The sequence below is a fragment of the Hyperolius riggenbachi genome, chromosome 10 (assembly GCF_040937935.1).
Source record: "Hyperolius riggenbachi isolate aHypRig1 chromosome 10, aHypRig1.pri, whole genome shotgun sequence".
Lineage (NCBI taxonomy): Eukaryota > Metazoa > Chordata > Amphibia > Anura > Hyperoliidae > Hyperolius > Hyperolius riggenbachi.
This window is the reverse complement of record NC_090655.1, coordinates 15,056,911-15,078,890: the sequence shown is the minus strand read 5'-3', so window position 1 is coordinate 15,078,890 and position 21,980 is coordinate 15,056,911. Positions and strand designations below refer to the sequence as shown.

At 45.5% G+C, this 21,980-nt stretch overlaps 1 protein-coding gene across 1 annotated transcript in view; it reads right to left on the bottom strand.

Annotated features, from left to right (window-relative positions):
* The window catches only part of DOCK1 (dedicator of cytokinesis 1), a 589,023-nt gene that overhangs the window by 57,880 nt on the left and 509,163 nt on the right, over window positions 1–21,980 (bottom strand). Inside the window, exons 39-41 of the mRNA XM_068258876.1 lie at window positions 20,953–21,057; window positions 9,472–9,613; window positions 7,884–7,965 (exon numbers count right to left, since the gene is read on the bottom strand). Coding sequence (XP_068114977.1) covers window positions 7,884–7,965; window positions 9,472–9,613; window positions 20,953–21,057 — 329 coding nt within the window. The remainder of the gene's footprint in view (window positions 1–7,883; window positions 7,966–9,471; window positions 9,614–20,952; window positions 21,058–21,980) is intronic.

The window sequence follows — 21,980 nt, the reverse complement described above, 5'->3', positions numbered from 1 at the left end:
AAAAATCATTTAGAAGCGGTTCTCACCGTCGCCGGGCTGTGGAACGATTTGCGTGGAGAGCGCGGCCATAGATGGAATCCCGCCGGAGACACATTACAAAGGGCTATCTCAGGCTATTCCGTCGCCCGGGGCGATCACGTGTACGCTCGCTGCTCACGTACTTCGCTAATTCCCTAATCTACAGCGCACACAGCAAGCGCAGTCTCTCCGTTCAGCGGGGGAACCTATTGTGAGGATGTTATTGTTAAAATCGTTATGCCACAGTAAATATCGAACTCTCCAGCAGGGAGGCACAACAATAGGAGCGCTTCTCCCAGGTACACCACAATGGTGGAGAATGGCGAGAGATCAAAGATTCGCAAAGTTTGTAAACTTACAAGCCTGCCTGTTTCCAAGCACCCCCCCCATATTCAGTAGAGGAATAACATAACTAAAGCGGACCTGAACTCAGAACTTCCTCTCTACTCTAAAAGATAAGCAACAGCATAATAATCTTTAAAGAAAAACATTTCTTTGTTGCACCTGATACAAATCATGCAATAAATCTGCATTGTGTCTACTTCCTGCTTTCATGGAAGCAGACATGGGCTCCACATTCTGTGCTTAAAAATTAGCTTTTCTGCTGAAGCGACCAGCTTACACTGTTGAGAGATCACACTACAATTTGTGATTAGTCACAGATGAGGTGGAATTAGACAGGCTAAACTCTCTAAATACATACAGGGTAGATTTCTCTTGGTTTTCCTTCTGTCCTGTGCAAGAGTTCAGGTCCACTTTCAATGCCTAAAATTGACTGCAAATGCCATTTTTTTTAGTTATGCTGTGGTACCTACTGGAGGGAGTGAGAAAAGGTGAAGGAATGCTGACACTCACCAACCAATCAGAATGCAGGAGGGCGTGACCACGCTACTGCTCAAACATTAGGGACAATGGCAGGGCAGAATGTGGAGTTTGTGTGTAGAGAAGCTTTAGATTTTACAGAAGGAGAGTGGTTCTGTTATTTGCATGCTAGGGGCAGCACTGGTTGACAGACCACTACTACAGTCCCTAAGGCCACGTTCACAGTGGTGCGTTGCGATTTACTGGCCGCTTCGTAACGTGGCTTATGCATTGAACCACCTATGCGGCATTCACAGTGAGGTGGGTATAACAGGTTGCGGTACGGTGCAGTGTGTTACCGCCATACACGTGTGTTAAAGAGAACCTGAACTGAAAAGTAAAAGTCAACATAAACAACACGTCATACTTACCTCTTGTGTAGTCTACTCCTCAGTGTCTTTCTCCTCTCCTGCGTCCTGTTTGTCCACAAATATCAATGGAATTCTCTGTCCTCCATTTTGAAAATGGCCATTACCCCATAACAGCTTCCTGGTCAGCACACCGTTACACTGTAATATCGCCCACTTGAGCCATAGGGAAATGAACATTGGCTTACACATTCATTTGTAACTGACAGCTGCTGATATACAACTGACAGCAACTGGTATATTTCAGTTCTGACAAAATCTTGTCAGAACTGGAAGGGATCACTGTAAGAAGAAAATGGTGATCTTCTGAGAGGAACTGACGGTGAGGTAAGTATGTAATATTCATTTGCAGCTACATCATGTGTTTATTTTCAATAATTTTACTCAGTACAGGTTCCCTTTAAGGGTTACAGTAAAACATACTTTTCCGTGAACCGTATGCTTCACTGTACACGATGCAATGCACGGGACTGCTTTCCCGATCAGTTGCGTTCCTTCTGTCACAGGGAATGCCGTGCAACGTCTTACTGTGAGCATGGGCTGAGATGAAAGAATTTGTAATCATTTACTCATATGTTATCCGCCTAGCAGAAGGGAGTGAAAGTAATAGGCTTAAAAAAGGATGGTGGCTTTGATGTGAGTAAACTTTATAGCAGACCCAAATCAACAATGTGATCATGCCTAGCTCAATGATCAGAAACTAAGTTTTATATAACCATTAATTTAATAGCAGGCTGAAAACTTTTTCCAGATCTATGGTTAAAAGTATTAGAGGTAAAGGATCAGCAGGCCAGCCAGTCAATGCACATTATTTAAAGGACCACCATCACAAAAAAGTGTAAAATTTAAAGGGATACTGTAGGGGGGGGGGGGTCAGAGGAAAATGAGTTGAACTTACCAGAGGCTTCTAATGGTCCCCCGCAGACATTCTCTTCCCGCGCAGCCGCTCACCGATGCTCCGGCCCCGCCTCTGGTTCACTTCTGGAATTTCAGACTTTAAAGTCTGAAAACCACTGCGCCTGCGTTGCCGTGTCCTCGCTTCCCCTGATGTCACCAGGAGCGTACTGCACAGGCACAGACCATACTGGGGACTGCGCAGTACGCTCCTGGTGACATCAGCGGGAGTCAGGACACGGCAACGCAGGCGCAGTGGTTTTCAGACATTAAAGAGACTCCGTAACAAAAATTGCATCCTGTTTTTTATCATCCTACAAGTTCCAAAAGCTATTCTAATGTGTTCTGGCTTACTGCAGCACGTTCTACTATCACCATCTCTGTAATAAATCAACTTATCTCTCTCTTGTCAGGCCTGTGTCTGGAAGGCTGCCAAGTTCTTCAGTGTTGTGGTTCTGCTATGAACTCCCCCATCCAGGCCCCTCTCTGCACATTGCCTGTGTGATATTTAGATTAGTGCAGCTTCTCTCTGTTCTATTATCTTTTACAAGCTGGATAAATCCTCCTCTGAGCTGGCCGGGCTTTCACATACTGAGGAATTACATACAGGCACAGCTGTCTGCACTCTGCAGGAAGAAATAGCCTGACACTTCAGTGGAAGATAGCTGCAGGGGGAAAGAAACACACAAATGATCTCTTGAGATTCAAAAGGATGGCTGTATACAGCCTGCTTGTGTATGGATGTATTTTGTATGTGTGGACATACTGTACATCAATCTACTTCCTGTTTTGGTGGCCATTTTGTTTGTTTATAAACAAACTTTTTAAAACTGTTTTTAACCACTTTTAATGCGGCGAGGAGCGGCGAAATTGTGACAGAGGGTAATAGGAGATGTCCCCTAACGCACTGGTATGTTTACTTTTGTGTGATTTTAACGATACAGATTCTCTTTAAAGTCTGAAATTCCAGAAGTGAACTGGAGGCGGGGCCGGAGCATCGGTGAGTGGCTGCGAGGGCTCAGGATGTCTGCGGGGGACCATTAGAAGCCCCGGGTAAGTTCAGCTCATTTCCCCCCGACCCCCTACAGTATCCCTTTAAAATAAATGTCAACACATACAAATAAGCAGTACGCTTCTTCCTGAGTAAAATGAACAATAAATTATTTTTCTCTTACGTTGCTGTCATTTACAGTAAGTAGTAGAAATCTGACATTACCGACAGGTTTTGGGCTAGTCCATCTTCTCTTAGGGGTAGCAGTAGGGTGTTGTACCGTGTCAGCCATCAGTAAAAGCAAGAAGTTATAAATCAGGATGATACCATTTATTGGCTAACTAAAAAGAATAAGAATAAGCTAGGTTTCGGCCTTGCAGCCTTCGTCGGGCTTATATCCTGTTTGTTTGCAGGCTGATTGTACAGACAGCTATATACATGCAATATCAAAATGGAAAACAGATTTTTTTCAAGCATAAATACATGTCATTAAGATACCTTAAAGGGACACTGTAGGGGGGTCGGGGGAAAATGAGCTGAACTTACCCGGGGCTTCTAATGGTCCCCCGCAGACATCCTGTGCCCGCGCAGCCGCTCACCGAAGCTCCGGCCCACTTCTGGAATTTCTGACTTTAAAGTCAGAAAACCACTGCGCCTGCGTTGCCGTGTCCTCAGTCCCGCTGATGTCATCAAGAGCGCACAGCGCAGGCCCAGTATGGTCTGTGTCTGCGTAGTACACTCCTGGTGACATCAGCAGGAGCGAGGACACGGCAACGCAGGCGCAGTGGTTTTCTGACTTTAAAGTCTGAAATTCCAGAAGTGAACCAGAGGCGGGGCCGGAGCATCGGCGAGTGGCTGCGCGGGCACAGGATGTCTGCGGGGGACCATTAGAAGCCCCGGGTAAGTTCAACTCATTTTCCCCCAACCCCCTACAGGATTCCTTTAAGTGAAACAGAACATCTAAATTAAAACCTCATGATACATGTAGGTGGTAAAATTGGGTAGTGATTGGCCAAACATAATGGAAAATGTGTGCTAGGCTTAAAGAGAAACCGTAGCCAAGGATTGAACTTCATCCCAATCAGTAGCTGATACCCCCTTTCCCATGAGAAATATTTCTTTCCCCAAATGGATCATCAGGGGGCGCTGTATGTATGTCTGATATTGTGGTGAAACCCCTCCCACAGTGGTCCTGACAGTTTCCTGTCTGTGAACCTCATTGCATTGTGGGGAATAGCTGTTTACAGCTGGGTCTAACTGCAAAAAAAAGCAAGCAGCATCTCCTTCCACTGACACCACCTGCCAGCAGTAAAAATGTCACCATGTGATAAATGTCAGCATGTAAATCAGAGAGGAAAAATTTCACAACGGGCAAACACTGACTAAATCATTTAAACATAATTATTGTAAAAATGGAGCCCTTTTTTTTTTACATTATTTTCACTGGAGTTCCTCTTTAAGTGTGAAAGTAGCCTTAAAGAGAACCCGAGGTGTGTTTAAAGAATGTTATCTGCATACAGAGGCTGGATCTGCCTATACAGCCCAGCCTCTGTTGCTATCCCAAACCCCACTAAGGTCCCCCTGCACTCTGCAATCCCCCATAAATCACAGCCGTGCTGTGAGGCTGTGTTTACATCTGTAGTGTCAGTCTCAGCTGCTCCCCCGCCTCCTGCATAGCTCCGGTCCCTGCCCACGCCCCTTCCCTCCAATCAGCAGGGAGGGAAGGGATGCAGGCGGGGACTGGAGTTCTGCAGGAGGCGGGGAGAGCAGCAGACTGACACTATAGAGATAAACACAGCCAGCTCTGACAAGCTGTTTGTCAGCAGCGTGGCTGTGATTTATGAGGGATTGCAGAGTGCAGGGGGACCTTAGGGGGGTTTGGGATAGCAACAGAGGCTGGGCTGTATAGGCAGATCCAGCCTCTGTATGCAGATAATATTCTTCAAACCCACCTCGGGTTCTCTTTAACGTTTTTTAGGTGGTAATCTGGCAGCTCACGTCCACTGTAGGTACCAGGAGTATTCTAACATTCAGGTCTTACTTGCCTTACCCCACGGTACTCTGAGTGCCTCCTAGTAGGGTATACATCAGTGGTCCTCAAATTACGGCCCGAGGGCAGAATGCGGCCCGATGAAGCCTTTTCACCCCCCCCATAAAATGTATTATAGATGTGGCCTGCAGAGCCATTACATACCAGCAGCCCACACATAGATTAGCAGTACTGGCCCTCCCCTTATAGAATAGCAATGCTGGTATCACCCATCCACATAGAAGCCAGCAAGCAGTCATTCGCTGGCTTCCAATCCCGCATCAGGTGACACTGCTGTCCAATTGGATGGCAGGTTGTCACCTGGGTAATGCTTCACTGTCGTTCTTTGGGCACTGCAGGACTGAATGGCTGCTGCCAGGACTTCACCTCATGATCGGGGAGTATCAGTACCTAGATTCAATGTAATGTTTTTAACATCATTTTAGGTATGCTTCGGTCCTCCAGCAGTCTGTTGAGAAAAAAAGATTTGGAGAGACAGTGAAACAAAAATTTGTCATCTTAAAACAGAAGGTATTTGCAATTATTCAGGTTGGAGTGAGCAAATGTCTCCCAAGATGCTCACTGCTGAATAGGCAAATCATCTTTTTTTTGTCCCTGTAAGCTAGCCACACCTCAAGAACCTCTGGAATGCAACGATGAGTCAGCTTTCCAGCGGTTCTGGAGGTGTGGCTAGCTTACAGGACTACAAAGAGATGATTTGCATATTCAGCAGTGAAGCATTGTGGGAGACATTTGCTCACTCCAACCTGAATAATTGCAAATACCTTCTGTTTCAGGATGACAAATTTAACCCTGTCCTCCCCATCACTGCCCCCCATACCCCGTCACACACAGAGCAGCAGGGGGAGAGCAGGCATCTAACCCTGTCCTCCCCGTCACTGCCCCCCATACCCCGTCACACACAGAGCAGCAGGGGGAGAGCAGGCGTTACATAACATCCTCCTGCATCTGCTGCATAATTCCATCTCTTCTGAGGATTACCGTATGATCACACAAAGCACACACAGCTCCGCCAAACAATCACCAAGGCTTTTCTGCTTCGTCATCCCAGAAGTTTGGACCAGATCGACCCCCAGGAGGAGATGAATGTGTAGAGGAAAAACAAACAAACAGTGCAGCCGTATTCAGCAAAAACACTGTACTAACATGCAGCAGAATGTAGTACATTATTCAGGATATCCACTTTCATGGTCATTTTCCTGGTTTCAGCATTGGAAACACTTTGTATATCGTATAATGTAAATTGGTATGTAACCCCTCCTTCCCAGTGATGTCACACAGCCTAGGCTGTTTAGCTATGTGGAATTCCCCCAGGGCATTCTGGGAGACCAGACATTTTTAAAGGGAACCAGAGATGAACGTTTCCCACAAAATAAACATATCAGTTGATAGCTTGTAAAGAATAAATGCTCTACCTGATAATTTTGCCGCTCTGGTGTGCCTTTTTTAGTGTTTTTTATCCATTATTGCTCCAGGAAAAATCAAATATGGCAGTTGTTCTGGATGTGCTGTCTAGGCTATATGAGACTATGCTGCTATCTAGGCTAAATGCAGCCTTTCATCTATGTGCTTTCATTTTGGTATGATGTACAGCTGCCTGTAGGAAGTCTCTCTCATAGAAATGAAACTGCCGTTATTATCAGTATCTAGTGCACACAGATCACACAGGGATCATATTACAGCCACAGAGCTTCTCTCTCAGGAGCAGCAGCCTCTCCCATACATCACAGCTCTCAGTATGCAAAGCAGGAAATCTAAGCCAGGAGAGGGGAAGGCTTGGGCTTGAAAAGACATCACAGAAGAGTGACTCAGCTATAATAATTCCAGGTCAAACCTCGACTGAATAGTCGGTGGATTCTTATCACAGTTGCTAATAGACTAATTAAGCAGATAAGAATGAAACTAAAAGCAGGGTATGTGTTTACTGTCATGTTCCCACTGATAAATGTAATAAAATACATGAGGGTGCTTCGTCTCTGGTTCTCTTTAATCACTTTAGAGCCCTCAGAAAAAAAACATTCCACAAACCTGCACCTGTCAGGACTAAGGCTCAGTTTACACTGCAGGGATGAAAAACTGATCCATTTTCAGTTTCAAACAGATAAGTTTTTCATATCGGGCATCAGTTTTTCATCTGTGCGTTCTATTCCCCATCACTACCTGCTCTGCATACCCGCGACGCATCCAACAATCTGGAATGAATGCAGACTCGCTATATTTGCCAACAGAGACGTCACGAATGGACTGATGTGAGCAGAGCCTATTGCTTTGCACAGGATCCGTTTGCATCTGCTGGGATCCATTTTGTTACACTGAAATGATCAATGAGATGCAAATATTTCGGAATTCATGCAGATGTATGTAAATTTATGCAAATATATGCAGCTGGATAATAGACCTATCAAGTCCCAACCAGGTTGAAATTGATTGGTCCATCTTTAAGCTGCATATATTTTTATAAAAATGTACATAAATCTGCATGAACAAGGAAATCTTAGCATCCCATTGGTTATCACAAACCGAGAACCGTGCAGTACAGATCATGTCCCCACCAGTGATAAATGTCAGAATGTAAATCAGGGAGAGGAAAGATTCTACAATGGGCAAACCCTGACTACATAATCGATAAATGAATATTTTTATAAAAAACAAGTGATGTTATTTATGACGCTATTTTGACATTAGAAGGATGCGCTCTCACCTCAGGATCTGCTCAGAGACCGGCTTATTCTTGAACTTCGGAGGCAATTCCAGCAGTGGTTTTACGGTGAAGCACTGGATATCTGATGGATGGAAAGTTCAAGAAAACACGGGAATCTCCCTCTGTCATTCTAAAAGGGCCACTATCGAAAAAAAAGTAGGCTGTTAATATCTGACACAACAGTCAGGTTTTGGGCCAGTCCATCTCCTCATGGGGGATTCTCAGGGTTTTCTTTCTTTTCAACAGCATTTCTTATAGTACGATCCCAGCCAGCCACCCTACTCACTTGCACACTATTTTTTCAGTTAGGCTTTGCAACTGCTGTTCAGGAAATACTGTTGAAAACAAGGAAAACCCAGAGAAACCCCCCATGAGGAGATGGACTGTCCCAAAACCTGTTGGTTCTGTTAGATCTTAACTGCTTACTTTTTTCACGATAGTGGTCCTTTAAGGATCGCTTGAACAGTGCTCCGTGGGATGTTCAAGGCTTTGGAAATCTTTTTGTAGCCTAAGCCTGCTTTAAATTTCTCAATAACTTTATCCTTGACCTGTCTGGTGTGTTCTTCGGACTTCATGGTGTTGTTGCTCCCAAGATTCTCTTAGACAACCGCTGAGGCCGTCACAGAGCAACTGTATTTGTACTGACATTAGATTACACACTATTTAGTCATTAGCACTCATCAGACAATGTCTATGGGCAACTGACTGCACTCAGAACAAAGGGGGCTGAATAATTATGCACACCCCACTTTGCGGTTATTGATTTGTAAAAAGTGTTTGGAATGATGTATGATTTTCGTTCCACTTCTCATGTGTACACCACTTTGTATTGGCCTATCACGTGGAATTCCAATAAAATTGATTCATGTTTGTGGCAGTAATGTGACAAAATGTGGAAAACTTCAAGGGGGCAGAATACTTTTGCAAACCACTAATATTTTGGAAGGAACGTAACGTGTAGCTAAAACTGTAGTGCTGCTGGACTGATTCATTATCCCAGATGTCCTTCATCTTATCAAAACTACCCCCTACCCATTGCCCTTCATGCCTGCCAACTTCCCCCCACCCATTGCTCTCCTCCCCAACAGCATACCCATCCCCAGGGCTTAAAGGGAATGATAAGTGAGAAGATCAGTGGCCAGTTACTTACCTGGGGCTTCTTCCAGCCCCCCTGAAGTCTTCCTGACCAGTCACCATCATTTCGCACGGCTCCATTCCCCCGGCGACCAAGGGCCCAGGAAGGCTTCAGGGGGTGGGAGAAGTCCCAGATAAATAACAAGCCACTATTCTTTTCACTTAAAATGTCCTTCCAGAGAAGGCTCTGGATAGTATAGACCCTTCCCATCCCTCCATCTGGCCTGTCGTTCCTCCGATGTCAATCGGTAAAACTGTTCACCCCAACAGCTCATCAGAACTAACTAACAACTCAGTTTTCTGCATATTTACTAACAAATCACAAAAAGAAACACTATGCAGTGATACAGAGCATCCAATCGCATTCCATCCAGAGGAAGACAGTGACAGAAGTTCTGTGATTGGTTGCTCTGGGCATTAGAGCGGGAGCCATGCCGTTGACATTGAAGGATACTCTGTCCACTGGAATTCTTGATGTCGTCTCCTGGAGGAGAAGTCGTCTTCATCTTCTCGGCATTGGGAAACTGGGTTAGCAACCGAGCCTCAAAGTCTTCCCGGCGCTCGTATTCTTTCCCTCTGTAGATGAAGACTTTGTTCTGAAGAATAGAGGGAAGGGTGGATTAAAGTCTATAGAACTGAACACCCCAAAAATTACATGTACTTATTGCTAAAAGCAGTGAAAATCCATGCACAAAAATATATATCAGACAGATATAGACTAATATAAAACCCACACAAGAGGCACATGGAGTGACACACAGGCATTACATCTTTATTTCAACAAAATTGATAGAGAAGAACCAAATAAACAATGTTTAAAGAGGCCCTGTAGTGACATATAGTAGAATGCAGTAAATTATTCAATACTAGTAACGGGCTAGGTCTGCCTGCACTCCTCCAGGCGCGCCCGCACACTGCTCGTGCACGCGCCTGCTGCACACGCGTACACATGCCTCGCGCGCACACGCCCGCCCCTTCTGGCCCCGACACAGGAAGTCAAGCAAAGGGACGCAGAGACACTTGCATATTATTATAGAGGATTCATTATTTATGGTCATTTTCCTGGTTAGGCATCAAAAACACTTCCTATAGTCATATTTACTTAGAATTGATATAGCGCTGACATCGTTGCTCTTCTACAGTATATTATCAGAGGGGCTCACAATCTAATCCCTACCAGTCATATGTCCCCATCACAGTCTAGGGTTCATTTAAGGGTAAGACTTAATTATCTCCTTTTAAAAAATACCATTTGCCTGGCTGGTCTGCTGATCCTCTGCCACTAATGCCAGGTACACACCATACAATTTTCTGGCAGATTTACCTGCCAGATCGATTATTTCCAACATGACCGATCTGAATTTTCATCGATTTTCTGACCAATTTTCAGTTTTCTGATCGATTTTCATTAACGTTTTTGAAAATCGATCGAAAAAAACGATTGGAAAATTCAAATGGAACGTGTTGGAAATAATTGTTCTGGCAGGTAAATCTGCGATAAAATTGTACCTAGCACAATACTTTTAGCCAGAGACCCTGAACAAGCATATGCAGAGCAGGTACTCTGACTGGATTAGCTGCATGCTGGTTTCAGGTGTGTGATCCAACCACCACTACAGCCACAGAGATCAGCAGGGCAGCCAGGCAACCGGTATTGTTTAAAAGGAGATAAATAATGCAGCCTTGATATCCCTCTCTGTTAAAAGTGGTATTGTCAACAAACATTTTCCCCCCTTATGCCTAATACACACAATGAGATTTTCTGGCAGATTTCTTGCCAGATCAATTTCCAATCTTTTTTTCCTGATTGATTTTCCATAGAGGTAAACAGAAAATGTATCTGAAAATCAATTGAAAATCAGATTGGACGTGTTGGAAATAGTCTTTCTGGCAAGAAATCTGCCAGAAAATCTAATCGTGTGTATTAGGCATAAATGTTTGAAGACAATACCCAGGGCTCGCTACATGATAGCCGCTGTGCAGCGGCATCCCCCCACCCGCTTCAATCGCCTCCGGCGATCTGCGATCAGGAAAGAGGGCTTCGGGCGGGATGACGTCACGGACGTCATCAACTTCGTGAAGTCATTGGGAGTCCCGATCCACCCCTCAGCGCTGCCTGGCGCTGATAGGCCAGGCTGCACAAGGGGTCTGAGGGGGGGGGAGCGGCGCGGCGGGTAGCAGCGAATCGGCGATCGGTGCTAGCTGCATGTAGCTAAAAAAACCCCGGAGAAATGCTTCTGCGTGGCCAGGAAGGTTAACCGAGTCATCCTTCCGCCAGGAAGGGTAACCAATAACAAATTTAGAGTTTTAGAAAATGATAAATCTTATTTAAACACCAAAATTAGTGTTTTAGCTAATTATAAGCAATAGTAAATGCTTGGGAATTGTTTAGAACCAATTATGTACTACGATTAAATATTAACTACTTTACCCCCACGCGTACGGATTTCTCCGTCCCTTTTTCCATCCTTTCACCACCAGGGACGGAGAAATCCGTACTTTGCACGCTCCCGCCGCTGCCCGCGCTCCCGCTCGCTTTAGCGCGCACTCCCGCTCGTAAACAAGCCGCCGGCTGCTCGCCCGGAGATCAATGAACGGGAAAATCCATTCCCGTTCGTTGATCTAATCCCCGCAATGATCCGCTGCTTCTCCGATAAGCAGCGAGATCATTGTGGAAAAAAAAAACAAAACAAAAAAAACTTTCCCAGCCTCCTAGTACTTCCTGCAAGCGTCCGGAAGGACGCTTGCAGGTCGCATGAAACAAAAAGTTACTGTTGCCATCTTGTGACCAAATAGTAAAACTACACCCTAAAGCATTTTTCACATACAAATAAATTAGTTTTACATAAAAAAATAACTCTTTACCTCCCACACTCCCAATTTTTTTTTTTGTAATTAAAAAAAAAAAAATGACAATTAAAAAAAATACATAAATAGTTACTTTAGGGACTGAACTTTTTAAATATTTATGTCAAGAGGGTATAACACTGTTACTTTATAAACTATGGGCTTGTAATTAGGGATGGACGCAAAACTGAAAAAGATGCACCTTTATTTCTAATTAAAATATTGGCGCCAAACATTGTGATAGGGACATAATTTAAACGGTTTTATAACTAGGAAAAATGGGTAAATACATTTCATGGGTTTTAATTACAGTAGCATGCATTATTTAAAAACTATAAAGGCCGAAAACTGAAAAATAATACATTTTCTCCCACATTTTTTCCTATTTCCCCATTAAAATACATTTAGAATAAAATAATTCTTGGCATAATGTCCCACCTAAAGAAAGCCTAATTAGTGGTGGAAAAAAACAAGATATAGTTCATTTCATTGTGATAAATAATGATAAAGTTATAGACGAATGAATGGAAGGAGTGCTGAAAGGTGAAAATTGCTCTGGTGGTCAGGGGGTAAAACCCTTCAGTTGGGAAGTGGTTAATTTGTCAAGGGGTACTTGTAATAATGTTTACTATGCTGAGTACAGCATTTTAAAAGGGGTACATACCAATAAAATGTTGAGAAACTCTGCTTTAGAACGCAAGGCCTGTGGGCCGAATGCGGCCCTCCTTGCCATTTTATGTGGCCCTCGAGAGCTTCCAATATCCATCATTTTAAGTAGCAAAAGAAGGACTTTGCACTGCCTTCCAGCTCTAAGGAGCACACTGACTGAAACGTTGTCAGTTTTAAACAGGGTGCAGCAATAATCCACGGGAACACCCTCAGCAAAATTAGCATGGGGCTCCCTAATTGGAGCCAAGCCCCCCCCCCCCCCCTCCCCTGGTAACAGGGAAATCAAATACACACATCTACACACCTTCCCACCATCTCCCCACATAGCAGTGCAGCAGAGCAGTGTAAGGTTTGCCTGCTCCGGCGACGCATTGGCCTCAATTCACTAAGATCATGCTAGAGATAATAAGACAAGAGAAAACTTACCTCCACACGTGAGAGAGATATCTTACCTCTTCATTCCTTAAGTTACCTCTCCTGTAGTTAATTTACCTCCTCTGTAGTTAATTTACCTCCTCTGTAGTTATTTTCACATGCAGCTAATTAACAGCCTGTCTTTAACTCTGGAGTTATTTTAAGGATTGGAGAGTTAATTTAAAGACAGAAGAGTTAACTTTAGGCTTGCCTGAGGTAAAATGTTTCCTGAATACTACATGCCTTATCACCAGGGTAACAACTCTAGAAGAGTTATTAAAGACAGGAGATAAGTTTAGTGAATTGAGGCCATTGTCTCTTCTGTTCTTCCCGGCAGTCGCACGCTCTGTGCTTCCATAACTCTCACTCCCGATCATGTGACACGCCTGAGGAGGTAGAGGTATGCAGTATAGAGCGTGTGGCTGTCAGGTAGATCAGAGGAGACCCGAAGCTGCACTGGTGCAGGTAAATATTAAACTGCTCCACTGCACTACTCTGCAGAAGGGGGAGGCGCATGCCCCCCAAGGTCCCAATACAGTTACACCACTTTGTTTGAGATTGTTCAATGAATGTTAAATCTTAATAAAAATTTTTTTGCCCGTGACAAACTATGTTGTAGATTTTTTGCCCCTTAAGTGATTGAGTTTGACACCCCTGCTTTTTCACTATAGATGACATTTGATGACAACACCACTTTAACCCATACGCAGCTTCAAAGAATTATCTCATTTGAGATAAGTCAACTGCTATTGACCACAGGCAGCAGAACTGGTCATGCTGTAAATACTTGGGATGCTTTGATGTCTTTCTCCTACCAGAAAATACAGAAACTAAACAGCAGACGTCCTCTGTTACTGCCTCACACTGCCCCCTAGCGACAAGTGGCCATAAATACACATTACAGCAGTACTAATCAGTAGCAATGAAATGTAAGAAATAAGAAATAAAATTGTGCTAAAATAAATTGGCCTGGAGCACATGCAAGCCTCTAAATAAATTGTCTGCTAAAGGGTTAAACTGGATCCGAGATAAACTTTTACTTATTGCATAATTGTGTTCCTTTCATATAGTTTATAGGGCATTCCTCCAGCCAAATACTTTTTTGTTTTGTTTTAATACTCTAATTCCCTATAAACTAAACAAGCCTCGCCCACAGCTTTTTAGAGTGCCTTGGCACTGTAGCAAGGGCTTATGGGAGCTCAGTCTGGGCAGGAGGAGGAGGTTCCTAGCCAGAGATTTCAGAGAGAGGGGAGGAGGGAGAAGAAGAGGGGACTGAATTTGTCACATTACACACAGGCAAGCTGATAGCATCTCCAGCTCTCAGCCTGTGACAAACAGAACATGGCTGCCCTCATTGTATCATAGGAATAAATAATCAAAAGCTGTTGAAGCTGTTTGCAGCTAGATTTGCTGTGTAAACTATCTATACTTTAGATAAGATACTGTATATAGACAAGTTACTTGTTATAGTTAGTTTTTCATCTCGGATCCGCTTTAAGGTGTCCTTTATAAAGTGTACTATTCCTTTTAAAGGAAACCTAAAGTAAAAAAACAAAACAGTTTAACTCCCCTGCCCTGTGCCGTCACAGAACGATCCTCTGGTCCTCCACAGTGACTAAGTTTCGATTTTGGAGTCACTGCGCCTACGCAGCTCTGGCTCTGGGCATCCTCGATCCCGCTCCCACCGCTGGGAGCGTCCTGCACATGTGCAGTACCAGAACGACTGGCCCAGTCACCGAAACTTAAGTCATTGTGGGGGACCGGAGGATCCTTGAGTGACTGTGAGGGCACAGGGTGATTGCAGGGGGCCGTTTGAAGCCGCCAGGGGAGTTAAACTGTTTTTTTTTTGTGACTTTGGGTTTCCTTTAAGTATTAAAAACAAAAAACACAGAAGTTTTTTTTTGTTGTTAATCTAAACGCTGTGCTAATACACAGAGCCGGCAGACACAAACACGGCCGGCCATGTGACCTTTATTTAATGTTTTCTGCCCGATATTAGTGGCAATCCTGGCAGAAATAAAACAGTATTATCGTATTTAATAAGATTGCCAGCAGGCACTGGATTCCTACTTTTCATGACCTACTTCCGTACAAATTTTAACTTATTGCGGCTTTCGGTGCACACTATGAAAAAACAACCACCCAGCGTCTCTCCCAGCGAGTTATATAAGGTGAATTCATCAAACATAAATGCACGGAAAGTAAATTATTGACAAGGGTGCCGCAGACAGATTGAAGCAGGGGGCCGGGGGAAGCTGGTTTTAAACTAAAACTCTTTTGTCAGCAATGCATTACGGAGGCAATCAAACGCGGCGGCGCCTCGGCTAATGTACGCCGGTGACAAAGCGACCCCTGCCCAATGATTTGTGAAACATTGTAGAGAAGGCATTTCGGCGCGCTGGCGGGCGGAACCGCTGGCTTGTGAAGGAAATTTAGGCCTGGATTAATAAAGAGGCTTGGAATGCTATTTCCCAGCAAGCATCATTCACTGGCCTAATAAACATGTAATGTGTGGAGCGGCAGGACTGCTGGCTGCGCGGGACAGCTTGGGGATTCCTGCGCACAGATGATGGCTGGGGGATCTGCGGAGGAACCGGAGTGCTCTGTGACGTTCTGTTAATGGGAGCTGTTTAATTGTATGAGTTACAGAGACACAAACCTCCTAAAGGGAACCTGAACAGAGTAAATAAGTATTACATACTTACCTCGCCATCAGCTCACCATTTTCTTCTAACAATGATTCCTTCCAGTTCTGACTAGATCTAGTCAGACTTGTATCTAAGGAAGACGAAAGCCTTAGGGCCCCTTTTCACTATATCAGTTGCTGTCAATTACAACTGAAGGGACAACTTAAAGGGACACTTCAGCGAAAAACTGTAAAATTTAAAATATGTGCAAACATATACAAATAAGAAGTACATTTCTCCCAGAGTAAAATGAGCCATAAATTACTTTTCTCCTATGTTGCTGTCACTTAAAGTAGGTTGTAGAAATCTGACAGAAGTGACAGGCTTTGGACTAGTCCATCTCTTTATAGGGGATTCTCAGGGATATATATTTATTTTCAAAAGCACTTAGTGAATGGCAGTTGCTCTGTCCAACTGCCAAAAAACTGTGTAGGGAGCAGGGAAGCTGGCTAGCATCATTGTTTAAATCCTTTTTAGGGACAATCTTTATACAGAATAAAAGCCTTGCTGAGAATCCCCTATGAAGAGATGGACTAGTGCAAAACCTGTCACTTCTGTCAGATTTCTATTACCTACTGTAAGTGACAGCAACATAGGAGAAAAGTAATTTATGGCTCCTTTTACTCTGGAAGAAACATACTTCCTATTTGTGTATGTTTGCACATATTTAAAGAGACACTTAAGCGAAAAAAAAAATGATGATATTATGATTTGTATGTGTAGTACAGCTAAGAAATAAAACATTAAGATCAGATACATCAGTCTAATTGTTTCCAGTACAGGAAGAGTTAAGAAACTCCAGTTGTTATCTCTATGCAAAAAAAGCCATTAAGCTCTACGACTTTCAAAGTCGTGGAGAGGGCTGTTTTCTGGCTTTTATTATCTCAACTGTTAGTGAACAATTTTCTTTTTCTCTGCCAGAGGAGAGGTCATTAGTTCACAGACTGCTCTGAAAGAATCATTTTGAATGCTGAGTGTTGTGTAATCTGCACATATTATAGAATGATGCAATGTTAGAAAAAACACTATATACCTGAAAAGAAAAATATGAGTATATTTTCTTTGCTGCTAATTTTCTAGTAAGTATTCATAGTACACAACCAATTCATTATATCATATATATTTTTTCGCTTCAGTGTCTCATTTTACGCTGTAGTGCCCCTTTAATGAACAGAGCTCTTTTACTTTCTTTACAGTTGTTACTGTGTGATTACTGCGTTCACAGAGTCCTGATTGGTACATAAGTCACCTGTCAGACAGCGGAGTTAGCCCAGCTGCATGCACGATAAGCCAATCACTAACATGCTGCATTGCTGCAAAAGCTCTCTGGATTGTCTTTTGCTCACTAAATGCAGTTGATGAGGGTAAACATAGCAGAAAGAGTTTGCTTTTGCAGGGTTCAGTGTAACTGTAAGCATAAACTCCTTACTGTAGGAGTTTCCTGAATTAATTTAAAATAGGACATCCATTGCAATGGCAGTTCCCATCCCTGCTCTGTTCAATACTGGGAGGATTTTTACACATATGACATGTCTTTGGGACAAAGGCAAGTAGAATAACTATATGGGCACTAAAGAGTAGGGGGGGAGGAGAAGTTTTTGATTTTTGAAGTAAAATAACTATATGGGAAATAAAGAGTAAGGGAAAGAAGTATTTGATTTTTGAAGTAGGCTAACTATAGTGGCAATAAAAAGTAGGAGGAAAAAGTTTTTGATTTTTGAAGTTTTGAAGTTATCACAGATTATAATTTAAAGCAGAAGCTCCTGTTTGCAATCAGTGAGAGCTGGCACACAGAAGCTCTCTGTTGTGTCCTCTTTAGCTTTCATTCCTGTACTCAGTCTGGCAGCTGGGATAGCTTGCTGTGGCATTCCTATAATCACTGACATAAGCAAAGTGAAAGACTGTCTACAAACTCTTTCTTGCAAAAAAATTTTTAAACAGCTTGTTCCTAAAAGTGTTTTTTTTTCCTTTTTTAAGTGTTCTTGATTTTGATTTACTGATCACAGTTATAAGTGATAAAGAGCCATTGAACAGGTCACTCAATAAGATTGTTATTTACCGTATATATAACCGAAGTGAGAGTGATGTGGAGGCTGCATTTTTTATTTCCTTTTAAGCAATACCAGTTGCCTGGCAGTCCTGCTGATCCTGTATCTCTAATACATTTAGCCATAGCCCCTGAACAAGCATGCAGCAGATCAGGTGTTTCTGAAATTATTGTCAGATGTGACAAGATTAGCTGCATGCTTGTTTCTGGTCTGCATGCAAATAGATCAGCAGGACTGCCAGGCAACTGATAATGGTTTGAAAGGAAATAAATACATACAATTAGTGCTTTATAAATCAATAATAATAATAATGATCTACCCTGCAGCAGGCTTAGATGCGGCAGAGAGTTTCACTTCTGCGGTCCTGAATCGGTGAGCCCGATTTTACATATTTTTTTTGCGTTACGGTGGTGATGCATTGCTCCTGCCAGATCCTATTGCAACGCTAAAAATGACAAACATATGACCCTGCAGCAGAGTGCATTGTCAGGATCATATGCATAGGCCCGCCCCCGATCAGTGACGTACTCCCTGCTGGGCAGAGTGCGCTGACAGGGTCATATGCATAGGCCCGCCCCGATCAGTGACGTACTCCCTGCTGGGCAGAGTGCGCTGACAGGGTCATATGCATAGGTCCGACCCCGATCAGTGATGTACTCCCTGCTGGGCAGAGTGCGCTGACAGGGTCATATGCATAGGCCCGGCCCCGATCAGTGACGTACTCCCTTGTTGGGGAGAGTGTGCTGACAGGGTCATATGCATAGGCCCGCCCCCGATCAGTGACGTACTCCCTGCTGGGCAGAGGGTGCTGACAGGGTCATATGCATAGGCCCGCCCCCGCTCAGTGACGTACTCCCTGCTGGGCAGAGTGCGCTGACTGGGTCATATGCATAGGCCCGCCCCGGCTCAGTGATGTACTCCCTGCTGTGCAGTGTGTGCCAACAGGGCCATATGCATAGCCCCGCCCCCGCTCAGTGACGTACTCCCTGCTGGGCAGAGTGCGCTGACAGGGTCATATGCATAGGCCCGGCCCCGATCAGTGACGTACTCCCTGCTGGGCAGAGTGTGCTGACAGGGTCATATGCATAGGTCCGCCCCCGATCAGTGACGTACTCCCTTGTTGGGCAGAGTGTGCTGACAGGGTCATATGCATAGGCCCGCTCCCGATCAGTGACGTACTCCCTGCTGGGCAGAGGGTGCTGACAGGGTCATATGCATAGGCCCGCCCCCGCTCAGTGACGTACTCCCTGCTGGGCAGAGTGCGCTGACTGGGTCATATGCATAGGCCCGCCCCCGCTCAGTGACGTACTCCCTGCTGGGCAGAGTGCGCTGACAGGGTCATATGCATAGGCCCGGCCCCGATCAGTGACGTACTCCCTGCTGGGCAGAGTGTGCTGACAGGGTCATATGCATAGGTCCGCCCCCGATCAGTGACGTACTCCCTTGTTGGGCAGAGTGTGCTGACAGGGTCATATGCATAGGCCCGCTCCCGATCAGTGACGTACTCCCTGCTGGGCAGAGGGTGCTGACAGGGTCATATGCATAGCACCGCCCCCACTCAGTGACGTACTCCCTGCTGGGCAGAGTGCGCTGACTGGGTCATATGCATAGGCCCGATCTGATCAGCGACTTACTCCCTGCTGGGCAGAGTGCGCTGACAGGGTCATATGCATAGCACCGCCCCGGCTCAGTGATGTACTCCCTGCTGTGCAGTGTGTGCCAACAGGGCCATATGCATAGCACCGCCCCCGCTCAGTGACGTACTCCCTGCTGGGCAGAGTGCGCTGACAGGGTCATATGCATAGGCCCGCCCCCGATCAGTGACGTACTCCCTGCTGGGCAGAGTGTGCCAACAGGTCCATATGCATAGCACCGCCCCCACTCAGTAACGTACTCCCTGCTGGGCAGAGTGCGCTAGCAGGTCCATATGCATAGCACCGCCCCCGCTCAGTGACGTACTCCCTGCTGGGCAGAGTGTGCTGGCAGGGTCATGTGCATAGCACAGCCCCTGCTCAGTGATGTACTCCCTGCTGCGCAGTGTGTGCCAACAGGGTCATATGCATAGCACCGCCCCCGCTCAGTGATGTACTCCCCTGCTGGGCAGAGTGCGCTGACAGGGTCATATACATAGTGCCGCCTCGATCAGCGACTTACTCCATGCTGGGCGGGGTCATATGCATAGCGCCGACACCCGCTCAGTGGCGACTCCCAACTGGGCAGTTGGTACATCACTAGGTTTCCAGTTGGTCCACGCATGCGTGAGAAGTGACGCTCCATCGTTTACACCACATGCATCACCCATAAACTTCCATTACCCCAAGCACAGTGCGTTAAAGCGAACCTTAAGTCAAGTAAAAAAAATTAGATTTACTCACCTGGGGCTTCCCTCAGCCCCCAGCAGCCGATCGGTGCCCTCGCAGCTCCGCTCCGATGTCCCAGGACCCGCCGGCGACGACTTCCGGTTTCGCCCTCACCGGCCGACAGGCATGGGAACGCGAGTGATTGTTCGCGTTCCCAGCCTGTATATCGCCCCCTATGCTGCTATTGTGACCTCCTGGCCGCAATAGCAGCATATGGGGCGATATACAGGCTGGGAACGCGAACAATCACTCGCGTTCCCATGCCTGTCGGCACCGATCGGCTGCTGGGGGCTGAGGGAAGCCCCAGGTGAGTAAATCTCATTTTTTTTACTTGACTTAAGGTTCGCTTTAAGCGCGGTGCGCACCGCAACACGCTATCGCCCTTGCATCGGCTCAGATACTTCCGGACCGCAATAAATGTCAAAGTCTCCATAGAGCAGCACCGGTGGTGTAGTGGTTAGCGCTCTCGTCTTGTAGCGCTGGATCCCCAATTCGAATCCCAGCCAGGTCAACATCTGTAAGGGGTTTGTATGTTCTCCCCGTGTCTGCGTGGGTTTCCTCCGGACACTCAATTTTCCTCCCACATCTCAAAAACATACAGATAAGTTAATTGGCTTCCCCTAAAATTGTCCCTGGACTACGATACATGCACAGCACGATACATACATAGACATAGGACTGTGGTAGGTATAGATTGTGAGCCCCTCTGAGGGACAGTTCGTGACGAGTCAATATATTCTGTACAGCGCTACATAATTTGTCGGCACTATATAAATAAATAGAGTTTCATTGCTTTTGCGCCCCCTTGTGGTAAAATAGGCTAACGCGACGCAGGAATTACCTGCATGTGTAAAAGGGGCCTAAAGTATACAAAATGTCCTATAATTTGAATAAAAGATGCTGAACTTACCCTAAGGAAGGTAGGAAATCCCTGGCCGTAATATCCCACAGCGAAGTAATCGGGCTTCGGGCGGATGACTTTCACAATGTTCTCAAAGAACTGGGCTTGTTTTTTCTGAAAGAAGAGAGAGACATGAAGCCAGCCTTCAGAATAATAAGCAGAGACCACAGGAATATGTGAGGTTACAATGAGAACAACTTTTATTAAAGGAACGCTAAAGTAAAAGTTATAACATATAAAATAAATATGTATACAATGTACATCAGGGGTCTCAAACTCAATTTACCTGGGGGCCGCAGGAAGCAAAGTCAGGATGAGGCTGGGCCGCAGGAAGCAAAGTCAGGATGAGGCTGGGCCGCAGGAAGCAAAGTCAGGATGAGGCTGGGCCGCAGGAAGCAAAGTCAGGATGAGGCTGGGCCGCAGGAAGCAAAGTCAGGATGAGGCTGGGCCGCAGGAAGCAAAGTCAGGATGAGGCTGGGCAGCAGGAAGCAAAGTCAGGATGAGGTTGGGCCGCAGGAAGCAAAGTCAGGATGAGGCTGGGCCGCAGGAAGCAAAGTCAGGATGAGGCTGGGCCGCAGGAAGCAAAGTCAGGATGAGGCTGGGCAGCAGGAAGCAAAGTCAGGATGAGGCTGGGCAGCAGGAAGCAAAGTCAGGATGAGGCTGGGCCGCAGGAAGCAAAGTCAGGATGAGGCTGGGCAGCAGGAAGCAAAGTCAGGATGAGGCTGGGCCGCAGGAAGCAAAGTCAGGATGAGGCTGGGCCGCAGGAAGCAAAGTCAGGATGAGGCTGGGCCGCAGGAAGCAAAGTCAGGATGAGGCTGGGCCGCAGGAAGCAAAGTCAGGATGAGGCTGGGCCGCAGGAAGCAAAGTCAGGATGAGGCTGGGCAGCAGGAAGCAAAGTCAGGATGAGGCTGGGCCGCAGGAAGCAAAGTCAGGATGAGGCTGGGCCGCATAAGGGATTTCACAAAAAAAGTCCACAAATGTGCACACAGAACAGTCTTCCCATATAACTGATATGATGGCATGTCATTTCTGCATTC